Genomic DNA, 13,944 nt, shown 5'->3' on the forward strand with positions numbered 1-13,944 from the left:
ACATTCGGCACATTTGCTGGACGGTGTGTGTGAGTGCGTCACGTTTCTATTTGTCTGACTAGCTTTGAGGCTTAGTAACTCTATACTACGCAGTGTATGCGAGTGTGTGTCATATGCTTTCGGGCCATGTGTGCATACTTATAGGCGCTTGTGTGCTTTAATAAGCATTTGTTTCTGACATACACGTGGCACTATCATGGAAATTACCTAAATGGATACCCTTTTGTTTACTAGAATCTGCGCAATATGCAGTAAATAGCGTTTATTCAAGATTTTATTATTACAAATACATATGGAGATATATATATATATATTTATAACCACATGTGAATGCGAGTATCTATTGCTAGCGTACAGTGACCACAACCTGTAATAAAAACGAGTTACTAAAACTTTAGAAATACATAACATGCACGTTTGTATATACATAGATTCAATTTATGCAAATGTTTGGTCATGAACACGAAGGCAATAGAAAATTTCGAGCGCATCTCTACCGAACGGAAGCGACATAAAACTATATGGCACTCAAACAAAGGGTGCTTACTTTTCAGTAACAAATTACACACGTGTGGGACACTTATAAATGGTAAAACTTTATTACGATCGATATGAGGGTATGCTTTTCTCTTGATCTCTTGATGTTCAGTTAATAAAGCATTTTTCGTGTGGGGGCTTTTTTGAAGTCGCCGGCTGTCTACTTCAAAAAGCTGACATTAATCCTTGCCCACGAAGTTAAAATAAATAACAATGGCTGTCTTTGTTTCAATTCTGCCGGATCTCGGCAGCAGAGTCATTGAAAATTATACCAATTCACTATGAGCCAGAAGCTCTTTACAAGTGTCGAAAAAATCAAGCCCTTATTCAATTTTGAAACTTTGCATGGAGAGGAGGTTGAGATCGCTTATTACGAATATAAAGTAAGTTTTATAAAAGTAAAATTTACGAAGTTTTATAAAACTTCAAATTGCAGATCCAATATGGTGGATGACTTCATACCATTTTAAATAAACTTCGTATAAGACGTGTGATATGAAGCGTCTTGTGGAATCAACTCTTGCAGTTAAACACAGTGGGCTTGTTTTGATTAAAATATAAAAAATACAATATATGGATGGTAACTAGGAATTATTCACTTGACCGGGGTCGGTATTGAAAGATGCTTTGCTTTTTCATATAATAAAAGAAAAGTTTCATGCGAAAAAAACAAATCATGGGCACGCTCTGACCGTTAAATCTGATCGTTGTGCATTTTACTCTAAAGTTTTCGTAGATCTGGAACCTAGAAAAATGTATCAAGAAATTCTGATTTCGGGGACAATAATTCATTCGATTCTAAAAATCCATCAGGAAAGAAATTAAAGATTTGGAACTTACCGACATAGAAGACGAATTACACAGTGCTACAAAAAAAAAACGAAATACACCTGACATATTACACACTGTAGGTTGTTTATATGGCCGAATAATGCATAAAAATATTTTTGTTATTTTTGTTGTACCCTCCAATTTTTATTTATTTATAAAAAACCGTTTTTTCAGACTTTGCGCGGTAATCTACGGATATCTCGGTCATTTTTTCACCGATTTTCAATATTTTATATGTTTTGAAAATGATATTGTCAGACCTTTCAAATGATGTACAACAAGTAATTATTCAAACCAGTTAGTTCTGATTTTTATTTGATTAGACCTGGAGAAAGTGCGTTTTTTATCATTTTTTTAACTTTAACAATTTTTTATTGCATAATTTTACTACAAAATTAAAAATGTTTGTTAATATTCTTTGAGTGCATTTATAAACGAAGAAATTAATGTATTACTTTCAATAATCGGACAAAAATTGCGTAAACTACGCTAGTTTTCCGTAAATAGAAAAAAATGCCTTGAATATCTATCCATCTGTGGAACCATAGTTTTTGTCTTTAATGATTATTTACTTGGAAAAATCACTGCATTCTTTCGCAAAATCCATGAAATACTCACTTTTGCACGATCCATCGATGAATAATCGCAAATTTTTCGATTGATGTTTTTTTAAATTTTTAGCTAGACCGCGACAAAAAACTAAATTTGACGCAACATCGAAAAACTCAAATTTCAGCAGTAAAAATCGGAAAAGTAAAAGAAGTTTGTATATTTAAAGAAAACGAGTCAAAATATAGTGAAAAACAAATACAAATTAAAAAATAAATATTAATTATCTTAATATTCATAATAAAAATTAAGTGATGATGGGGTCATATTCATACACGGGACTGGTGTTTGTTAAAAACCTTATCAAATAAAAAAAAATATATTTTAAAAATTCACAAAAAAAGAAAACCATTTAATTTTTACATAAAAAAGAACATTAAAAAAAATTAAAATATATATAATATATATAGAAATAAAATGGTCAAAAAATAGTGCCGAAACTCAGTCGTGGGAACAAGGCGAGCAGTCGGCATTAAAGGATAAATGAAACCGACTTCAGATTTTTAATTAGCACATTGCATAGAAAATACATCAAAATATATTTAAAAAATACTATTGTGCTTTACATTTTTCACACAAAATTCTGCGAAATTGTGATCAAATTGACAGAAGGGCAGTTAATAAAACTTATCGAAAGTATAAAAAGGTTAAAAAATGTTAAAAAACAAAAAAAAAATGTATACAAACTGAAAGAAAGCAAAAAAAAAAAAAAAAATTTAAATAATAAAAATATATAAATTGAAAATAAATACAAATTAAAATATTAGTTATGCTTCAAGTTTCTGACACGATACTAAGCGGTGATGTGGCGTCTTAAAAAAACTTATCAAAAATAAAAAAATAAAATTTGAAAAATTTTACAAAAAAAAAAAATTATAAAAATTTAAAAAGGGCTAAAAATAAATTAATAAAAATGTCCAAAAATAGTATGGCAACTCACTTGTGGGGACTAGATGAGTTGCAGGCGTTACAAGATTTGTAAAACCGACTTCAGATTTTTTATTAGCACAGACAAAGTAGACTATTCAAAACTTAACATTTTGGATGTGAATCTAAAAAGTAGCAAAATGTGACATAAAGTCCTTTAGTGTGTACTCAAGAGCAGAACATTATCTAGGAGAAAGTGGCCTGCGATCAAAGCAACTGACATAAAGTCATTTTTTCTTGACCGATTAAGCGCCTTTGAGCATCTGACGTCCCAATTACGTCAGATTTTTTTTGTAGCGTTACATGTCAAAAACAAAAAAACAAAAAACAATTCACTCCTGAACCCCAAGAACCTTATCTTTCTAATCCGTACTCTCGCACAAAAGTCAGCGCATTATTTGCATTGTGGCTGCTAAAACAAGCAAAAACAAAACCATAGAAAAAGACGCAGTTACACATTGCGTCATTCGCGCCAGCAAGAGGAAGCGGGTAATCGCGGTAATAGCACAGGCACACCCAAATTTAGCGAAGTCTTCAACCATCTATGTGATCCTTCTGACAGAAAAATGTGAAACACAGATGGCGCTAGAAGCAGCAAGAAGACGTTGTTCTTAAACAATGGCAGGTGGGTATTCCCAGTATTTAGGACTGGGAGCGGCAGGCTAATTTCTTACCCTGCCAGAAAGCAAAATAGATTAACGAAACCAACGCAAGACTGAGTCTTGTCGAGGCTGTATGCTCTCGAGTGGAGTGAACAAGGACAAAAAAAAAACATGTCAGACTATCAACCCATCTCGTGTTGGCTGAAGTCGCAATGCTACTTGTACCACGCAGTTTGTAGGTTGATAGGGGTATAACTGCAATCACCATAGAAAGAGGGAGGCGAGTGGAAAAACCCTTCGCGCTAATCTGTCTGTCTTACATTTCCCTGTAATGTCAGTATGCCCTGGCACCTATCAGAGTAATGCGGAAATATTCCTTCATCTGTTGGACCAACTATGTCCTTATTTTCTGCTGTATTATTTTTCTTTCAACCTGCAAAAAGAGCACCCGGTGTCGGTTAGATTTTATATTTACTTGATCCATTTTGTTTGGTGTTATTTGCGTACCCAGGAAATGGACGTTTCGCTTTATTCAAGGCCAATGCATACAAGGAAAAAAATAAAACAAGCCAAACAATAGGCCCCTTCCATTCGCCCCTTCTCTGCTTCCTATCTCAATGCTCGGCTAACTTTACATAAAATTTGCATGTGAAAGTTATCGAGCAAGATTCGCCGCTAGCGAGTATGGTCATGCCTCATCAAATTGGTATAATTCACTATTTTACAAACAAATGTAATTTTAGGCAGCTCGATTCCAGCGTTTCCAAAACATGCATATTTTCAGCTGTTTCATGTAATCGCTACTTACTAACGCTTGGCGAAAAAAGATGTCTAATAACGAAAACATTTAAACCAAATTAAAAATCAGCTAATCTACTGCTTTCAGCTAGTATCGACGCGCCTCTGTTTCATCCAGCAGTTTGACATTTAGCTAGAATTTTTCAAGTACTTTCCAGGACCTATTTCTACTGGTATTTTGTTTTTTACTCTACAATATTAGTAATCAGGTTGCACATAGTTGTGCGCTTTGAACTTAAGCCGAGTAGGATATTTTTTGTTGATGCATTCCACGTAATTCTCAAAATTTCATAGTATTTTTTTAGAAGTCGGGTGCAAAAACAACATAGTTATATATAACAACATAGTATTATATTGAGGGACTGCTGGTCCATAGTGCAACCGGGTCTGTGATACCGATCCTTGGCAGACAATGCTAAAATTTTCGGTGGCATGAAAAAATTTCAAAAAACTTTACTATCATTCGCGGCCATTATAAGATGCACTCAAAGTTTACACTACAAATTATAATATATATATGAGAAGTTGGACATAAACGCCAGTTTGTTATTGCGAACTATCGGGTCAGTCCATAAGTTCGTGGGTTTTTTAAAGGTGGTTTTAAAATTAATCAAAAAGATGTGTAAAGTATTTATTAATCAATAATATATTTTCCTTCATTATTTACAATGTCTTCCCAATGTTTAGGCAAATTTTTAATTCCCTGCTCAAAAAATGTTTTGTCCTTGGAGTCAAAATACGCTTCGATATCCCTTTTTATAGCTTCTTTTGAGGAGTAGTTCTTGTTACTCATATGGGATTGAAGTCCACGGAAAAGGTGATAATCGCAAGGTGCAATATCCGGAGAGTATGGTGGATGCGGCATTAACTCCCATCCGAGCTCGTTCAGCTTGCGTAATATTTGCCTTGCGGTATGAGGTCTTGCGTTGTCGTGGTGAAACAAAACTTTGCGTCTATTCACTAAAGACGGTCGATTTTTTTTAAGTGCCTCATTCAGGTTTGATGATAGATGGGAATAATAATCAGCAGTTATCGTCTGGTTTGGTTTCTGTTCGTTAACAGTGTTTATTTCTGCAGCAGCAGTTGTTGCATTTTTACCACTTTTATAAAAAAAATGCAAAATATGCTTCTTATACGCGTTCGAAGATTCCATTTTATTTTTTAACAACACGTGCTTCTATCCGCGATTAAAATCACTTGTTGAATGCACAATATATCAAAGAAAATATGAATAGTTTCGTTATATTCCGCGAATAATTTTTTGTATGCAAAAATCGTAAATCAAAAGTGAAATTATGGGTAAAATACGCAGGAACTCATGGACTGACCTGATAATTTTGTTTGTACATTTTAACCTTATTCCAGTAGTTATTGTTTGCCCTATAAACTGAATAAGTTTCAACAAAAAAACCAAAGACTAATTCGACGACAATCCGTAGATTTTGACGCGTTGTCTCTCATAGAATTAAATGCCACAGAATTAAGTGTCTTTTTTTTAAGTCATATTTGAAAAGTGACCCTGATGGGCTGTTCTATTTGCTTCAAGCTTTTATTGCTTTTATTCTGCATAATCAATTTTTCCTTCTACTCATATTAACCATTGGAAATTGGCTTCAATTACACCCATTTTTAAATCTGGTAACAAAAATGATGTTAAAAGTGGATTTTTGTATCGGTTGTACAAGAGCCCAGAACGTGGATCTCGAAATCGGCTAAGAAGATGTTGCCATAAGTTTTTGGAATGCGAAAAGAATTTTGTTTGCACACTGGGAAAACAATAAATTTTGAATATTATTGCAACCTTTTAAACCAGCTGAGGGAAAAAATTGCTAAAAAAAAAAAATAGAAAAATTGTAATGCACTGTGTCCCAAGAGCATTTTAAAGTAAAGATCGAATTGTTGGAACATCTACCGTATTCACCAGATTTACCTCCAAGCGAGTTCCATCTATTTCCTGGCCTAAAAAAATTCATGTGGGAAAAGCGTTTTTCATCAAATGATGAAATTCAAGGGATGAAATTCATAAATTGGAATCTCGTTGGAATAAGTGTATTGATATTCAGGAAGACTATACTAAATACATAATAAAGTGGATTTCAAACCATAATACTTTGTTTTTCTTATCGATCTGAGAAACCCATTGAACAACCATGAGCAGATACGTTTCAAAGTAGCAAACAGTGCTTAGTAATGTAGTTACTTTATTAGAAACCACCTTAAGTTAGCTTTTTTAACATTTAAAAGACTTAATAAAGAAATGAAATTTACTTACAGTTTGTAGTAAATGTTACGTTTTTTGAAAAACAAATTTTTCTTTTGTGGATTTTGCTATGTAAAAATACTTAATAAATATCATCTAATATTTTCTAAGAATATGCAGTAAGGCAGGGACGGTAATTAAAATAAAATGTTAGCTTAAAAACTGTTGACTCAAATTTTAAACTTATGCCTCAGAATTAGTTGCGCAACATACACTTTTCCTGCTAACCATGCAGGCCGAACAGGTTTCGAATTCAACTGCATGTAAAATTCACTGCTTTCTTTTTTTCTTGAAACGAATATTTGGCTGAGATATGCATATCTAATTGCATTTAGAAGTTTGCAACAATAGGAATCTAGCTTCTGCATTCATGTATATGCAGCACGTGTGCCTCCTTTACATCCATATGCATATGCGCAGACTTTATGATATTCATATATCAACCAGAAATTTAGAAATTTTGGTAAATTTTTTAACTAATGCACGTTCATTAGTACCCCAGAAGGTATTGAGAGGGGAGTTTAGAATATACCAGCGATATATTAAAGTCAACATTTAAATTTTTACATCTGAAGTTGTTAATATGTAGCTAAATCTAATATTAATATAATATGTACATACAGTTACACGAAATTTGTTCAAGTTTATTTTAAAATTATTTTTATTCTTACATGGAACTTTACTATATATAATATTTTCACTTATTCCATGCACACCGTACTTTAATTTTCAAGTCGGAATTATGGTATAACATTAGCTAAGAAACATATATATTAATAAATTTAATTATTGTTGATATTCTTAAAATTCTTATTGAAATCTACTTATACATACGCATATATTCGTAAGGCAATGATCTCATGCTTTCTTGTGGATACATACCTGCATCGTCGTATCCAATATGATATTACAGCGATACCGGCTATGACAATGGCACCCAAGGCACACCAAAAAATGGTCTGAAAAATAAAAGACGGATTCGTGTGTGGTTAAGTCCGAAAGTGAAAAGGGCCAAAACAAAGAGAACAAAATAATTCAGTTATGAAATCTTAAGCTTTCTTATTACTATTATGCTTATATGAAATAATATATTTTTAAGGCCAAGCTTTTTTAAAAATTGTGATGCTGCATGCTTTTCCAGGTCTGTAGGTTAATTCAATAATAGTCTTAAGTGAATATTTATTCAAAAATATTAAGATTTATGGCACCTAAAGCAAGCTTGGTTCAGGTAAAATTCCGTACGAATCAGAGAAAGAAGTTTTTTTTTGTTTTTTTTTTATAATTACAATAACATTTTTTATTTATATTTTACATTTTTGACTTAAATTTATACAGTGAATCAAAAAATTATTGGCACACTCGAAAAATCAAAGTTCTCAGTGCAAAGAATATTCTTCTAATGAAAGTATAAAAAAATAGAAAACGGTATTTTCTAAATGACCACTGTAGTCGAATGGGTGGGTGCGAGATTACCATTCGGAATTCACAGATAGAACGTTGGTTCGAATCTCGATGAAACACCAAAATTAAGAAAAACATTTTTCTAATAGCGGTCGCCCCTCGTCAGGCAATGGCAAACCTCTGAGTGTATTTCTGCCATGAAAAAGCTCCTCATAAAAATATCTGCCGTTCGGAGTCGGCTTCAAACTGTAGGTCCCTCCATTTGTGGAGCAACATCAAGACGCACACCACAACCACAAATAGGAGGAGGAGCTCGGCCAAACACCCAAACAGGGTGTACGCGCCAATTATATATATATATATTTTATTTTTATTACGTTTCTGAACAAAGAAAAAATTAATTTCGACTTAGGTTTGCAAGCTCACCTTGAAAGGTAAAGTAAGGCACAAATTCACATCAAAATAGTATTGGCACAGGTAGTGTAATCAACTTGCACCTTTGCAGCTGTAACGCGCTAATACTTTGTGGGCCCTCCTTTAGATTGAATAACGGCCTGCAAACGTCTCTTCATACTATTTACCAGATTTGAAGTTTCGGAAGGTGTTATTTTATTCCATTTAGAAATTATTGGCTTTTTTAGAGAATCCTTTGACGTTATGTGGTGAAATCGTATCTTCCGTTCCAGAAGATGTCATATATGCTCAATGGGACTTAAGTCCGGCGATCGGGAGGGTGTTTTAAGCAGTGTGCAATGGTATATCAACCACTCCTCCACAAGATAAGACGAGTGTTTTGGGTAATTATCTTTTTGAAATTGCCAAGTTGTTCCATTAAGGCCCAGTTTTTCGACACTTGGACTTAAATTTTCTTTAAGAATGTCGCCATACACATGCTTATCCGTTGTCTCATCTATGAATACGAGCTTTCCGACATCAGATGCCGCAAAACACTCCCAAACCATCACATTTCTTCCACCATATTTAACTGTTTTGAGCAGGTTGTTCTATTGAAGCTATTTATTTGGCTTTCGCCAAAAAGCGTCGAGCTTATTTAAATACTGTTTAGCAAATTCTACCTTTTTTTCTTATTTACCTTCGAAATGAAGGAATTGCGTCGATGATACCCAGCCTTATATAGGGTATTCTTAACAGTTTGGGAGTTGAAATTGATTTCAAATGAATTTTTCAGGGTCGCGCACAGCTTGACAGCCGAAGCTTTTGGATTTCGTGCCACCGCACTATAGGTCAAATTACTACTTTTTCAGTGCAACATTAATTACAGCTAGAAAATCGTGATATTCAAACCAAAACTAGTCAGAAATTTACTAGTAAGAATAAGTCTTAAAAAAAAATGGAATGGAATGGGTTAACGACCACAATTAATGTAAACGTGACAATTCATTTATTTATTTTTTAATTATAGAAAACATTATTAATTGCTTATATCTAATTCATTTTGTAGATTTAATTTAAATATAACACCTTCATATTCATTAATTTCGTCGTCTTGGATGTTAAGATTAAATCCTTAGCAACATAATAGTTCAATTACTTAGGAAGTGTGGAAGGTTTGCGCTTTTGTAAGCGTCTATTTAAGAATAGTGCGGAAATTAATGGATTTGAAGTATCGACAACCCAATTAAATACGTTTAACAGACGCTTTGCTCTCTTCTTCCATTACTGCTTGAAAAAATTCTCTTTGCATCTCAACAATTCTTTCAGATTGCAACGAAACTTTTACAAGGGTATCTTTTGCTTTTATACCCTAAGGTTGACATTTGAATTTAGTGGCTATAATTTTAGAATAGTCTGGATAAATACCGCAGTTTCTTAACTTATTTTCGTAACGTATTGCGCTGTTTTGCTATTTTGTAAAACTCTTTTGAAGAAAGAAAGCTAAAACCTTATGTGCAGAGAGTTGAATTGGCGATTTGGTAGCTTGAATACACATCTTCCGCATTTTTAATGGCCTTGTTGGACTTTCCATACTATCTTTCAGAATTGCAGCCAAATCGGTATCTCCTTGCTTACGAGCCGATGTTGCTGCAGCTTTCTCAGTTAAAAGCTCTGCGGCTTCTTTTTTTTTGCCAAATTCTGATTTTTCGCTGAACGGCTTACGTGGACGACCAACAATTGTAATGGTTGCTTTTTTGGGAATGCTATTTACCACCAACTTTAACTCTAAATGCAGCCACACATGATTTTAATCCTTAAAGGCGTTTATCTTTCTGTGGCATTTTTTCCACTATTACGTTAATTTTCTCATTTCATGAGATATATTAATGTTTTTAATTTTTCTAAGAACATGATTAAAAACGGCCTCAAATTTATTTTTTGGGAACATTCTTTTCGCCATATTTCAAACATATCGTTTTTTTATACCGAGGATGCCTAAAAAAAAAGTGGAATTACTCTTAAAACGCAAAAAATCGCAATTTGAAATAAATTGTCAATAACTCATTAAATAGCATTCCATCTATTTTTTTTAATTTGAAAGAGGTCAAATGGGGTCAACATTTTATAAGGCTTCCAGAAAGTCAATGTGGAAGATAGCTTGTATCACTTCAAGGTTATGCAGGATAATAAGTTATTTACAAATATAGCAACAAAACTATTAAGCGTTTTAATTAAATACATATATTTACTGTATTTTCCATTTTACACTAATAAATTATTTTCAACACAATTCGAGAAACGCGGACTCAAAGTTCATCAAGCACTGCTGAACTCGGAAGCAAATTTCTACGAAAAATTACGTCCTTTGACGCGTGCCTGTGTCACGGTGTACTTTTATTAAGTGAAAATATTATGCACGCACCTCTGTTTTAAAGTATTTCTAATTACAAAACAACAACAATCACATTATCACTTTTGCACAGCAAAAAAGGGTCATTTCACCTAATGTGCACTGTGGACACCACACTTCGTTCCTGTCGTTTGGTTAATTTTTTTGGGCGCCTAGATCTGCTCTCCGGACCTATTTTGCTAGTGTTGCAATAATAATTAACGGGAGTTTACCGTTACGACGCTAACATAATGAATGTTTCAATACTTTTTTAATGTGAATTTGTGCCTTATTTTACTTTTCACGGTTGAGCTTGTAAACCTAAGTCGAAATTAATTTTTTATTTGTTGAGATACTTAATAATTAAATACATTTAGAAAATCCCGTTTTCTATTTATATATACATTCATTAGAATAATAGGTATAGGACTGAGAACTTTGATTTTTCGAGTGTGCCAATACTTTTTTGATTCACTGTATGTGCACACTTAGGTTATGTTAGATTAGCCAGGTTGCTTGTCTAAGACATGACACTCGGTGGGGCTAAAGCCCATTGTAATAAGTGTATTTGATGGCCATCCCCTAATTAAGTTGCTTAAACCACTTGGATTTTTTTAAGAAGGTGACTAATCCCTTTAGCGAGGCTTTTGCAAATTTCCCAGGTCTTCAAAGAAATAATCGCCTTGGCATGGCTTCGAAGAAGTGCAGGATATTCACCGACTCAATTTCTTCTACGTCTCTACAGCTCCTGCAAAAATCATTATGAGTTACGTCTTTTCTAATGTCTATGGTGCCAATAGTGCGATGGCTCGTTATAACACTTGTAAGGACACTGGTAGTTGATCTGTTGAATGCAAGCAGACATTTTGTCCTTTTAAGAGTCAGTTTTGGCCAGAGCTCCCTGGGGACCCTGCAGTTAATAATCAGAGACCACCTTCTATTGGTTTCCCCGATATAGTTCGTTTGGAGGAACACTTGTATCCTCTACCACTCGCTAAATGTCAAGCTTAGTGCCTTTCTTCGCATACTCATCCGCTCTTTTATTTCGCTCCTCTCCAGAGTGGTTGGGAACCCAATAAAGTGTGGTATTGTGTTGTTGAATAAGCGAGATGATCCTTCAGCATTCTTTAGCACATCTTGATTTTATGCGGTCCTAAGACAGTTTGAGACCATTTGCGAAAAAATAATAGATTCCTTTTTCTTCGAAACGGTAGTTGATTATATCAGTAGTACCTCACTGAATTTTTAATAAATAGAAATAAATTCTAATAAATTTTATATCAAGCTCTACATCTAACCTGAGGTGTTCTATGACCCAAACTGAGATGTGATAACAAGGAGTTGCTCGCTGAACGTACTGGAACACATGAGTAAATAATCCAAGTCCTATGTGTGAAATTCTCTTTAGTCTATCAACACCTTGTTAGATGTTAAGGCGGCATTGTTTCGCAATGTAATATGTTACATGGTTTTAGGATTAGTATACGTCCCTTGTGAGGGTGTTAAACTAAATTGTTGCTAATGCGAAGATGTAAAAGCTATTTTAAAAGCCCACGTGAAAACCAATAGCCCAATTTTTCAGAACTTGACAAAATCCTTATTTAATGAGCTCGCCGAAACTTTTTGTTTATATCTCAAAAAGAGATCCAGTTAGTAACAAAGTGTTGCAGACATTTGTGACTTCAGAATAGTTAAATTTTGTGGGTTTATATAGTACAGGAGACATAACGTTTTTTGTACACCATACCAGTACCGTTGGTTGGCTAAATGTGTACCGCCATTGCAGTTCATATGATTTTTCTTTAAATAATAAACTGTGAACTGCATTATCTAACCAGAGAAATGTAAAACTTTGGCTGTGAAAAAAATGAAATAATAAAAATATAAAAAAAATCACAACTAAATTATTTGTGCCTGCGCTAATGACTCCTTAATATCCAATGCCTGCGGCTCACAGAATCATTTAAGCAGCCGCTTGCTGTCATTATATTATAAATTTCCGCCACTTCAGCATAAATTCGTTTATGCTTGCATGCAAGAATGCCATTTTTCCAGCCAAATGACAACTTTTGGCATGTCACACTCCAAATGAGTTGCCGAAAAATGAAACCACAAAGCAAGCGAACAAGAAAAAAAAACAAAGACAAAACAGCAACAAGAACAAAGTTGGCGGCATTTAGGCAGGAATTGCACATTACTCAGAGCGTCACTGTTGTTATCTTTTGGCATTTACTTTTTGATTTCGACTTTGCTCCTTTCAATTGCATTGGCACAAGACCAAGAAGTACAAAGTGAATGCATGACTGGCTGTGTATTTGTTCAGAATAACTGCAAAACCAGACAACATTCAACTGCATGCCAAAAACGAACGTCCAAGTGACGATAGATTTTTATTGTTTTACAATTGTATGAAAAATTATATATTTTGGCAGCCGGCAACGTAGTTGGAGAGGGTGTGGAATGAGGAATTGTGATAGCGAGAAATTGCATGTGGTTGCCTGCAGTAAGTTTTAGCAAAAATGCCACTGGCCACTATTCTGTGGCATCCACAAATACTGCTGCTGGCGAAAACTGAAAATCGACACCCAAATGCGGATGAGAATGAATGTGTGTATGTACTTATCCGCTTATATGTATTGTAACTACTTGTACATTAATTCAAAACGTGATTGTGGTAACTCGTATGGTACGTGGATATTTGCACTCTTATACAGATTAAAATACTTGTGCGTACACCACGTCCACTGCCGCAGGCAATAAAAATATGGATGAGTTTACGAGCTTATGCTGCATCGCGTTGACAACTGTGTGACAGTGTTGTATTTTTACAGGCTAAGTTACTGAATTTTTACACATTTTATTTATAAGTTAATGGTACATTATCCAATAAAATGGGGAAGATTATTGTTGTCATATAATAATAAACTCAACAACTGAATAAAAAGCTTTCACTTTTCTCTGTTATTGGATGTATTTGAATTTGGGTCAATTATGTCGTTTCTTATTTCCCATATAGAGAAAGCCGCTGGCTGGGCGAAAAAGGAACATTTTTTATAAATATTTTTATTTTTTATTTTGTATTTTTAATTTTTTTTATTGGGTACGGGAATAACTTTCCGTCATTTCTGAGCAAAAGTTACGAATTATTAAACAATTCATGCTATTATGTGAAGCATGTGCCCCCGTAGCAGAAC

General features: G+C 34.0%; 1 protein-coding gene across 5 annotated transcripts in view; it reads right to left on the reverse strand.

The window, feature by feature from the left end:
• Nucleotides 1-13,944, reverse strand: part of LOC129249318 (slowpoke-binding protein) — a 199,131-nt gene that overhangs the window by 80,117 nt on the left and 105,070 nt on the right. For all 5 annotated transcript variants that reach the window (XM_054889054.1, XM_054889055.1, XM_054889053.1 and 2 more), the window contains one exon: nt 7,447-7,523. In XM_054889054.1, the coding sequence (XP_054745029.1) occupies nt 7,447-7,523 (77 nt within the window). The remainder of the gene's footprint in view (nt 1-7,446; nt 7,524-13,944) is intronic.

Source organism: Anastrepha obliqua, chromosome 5, assembly GCF_027943255.1.
Source record: "Anastrepha obliqua isolate idAnaObli1 chromosome 5, idAnaObli1_1.0, whole genome shotgun sequence".
Lineage (NCBI taxonomy): Eukaryota > Metazoa > Arthropoda > Insecta > Diptera > Tephritidae > Anastrepha > Anastrepha obliqua.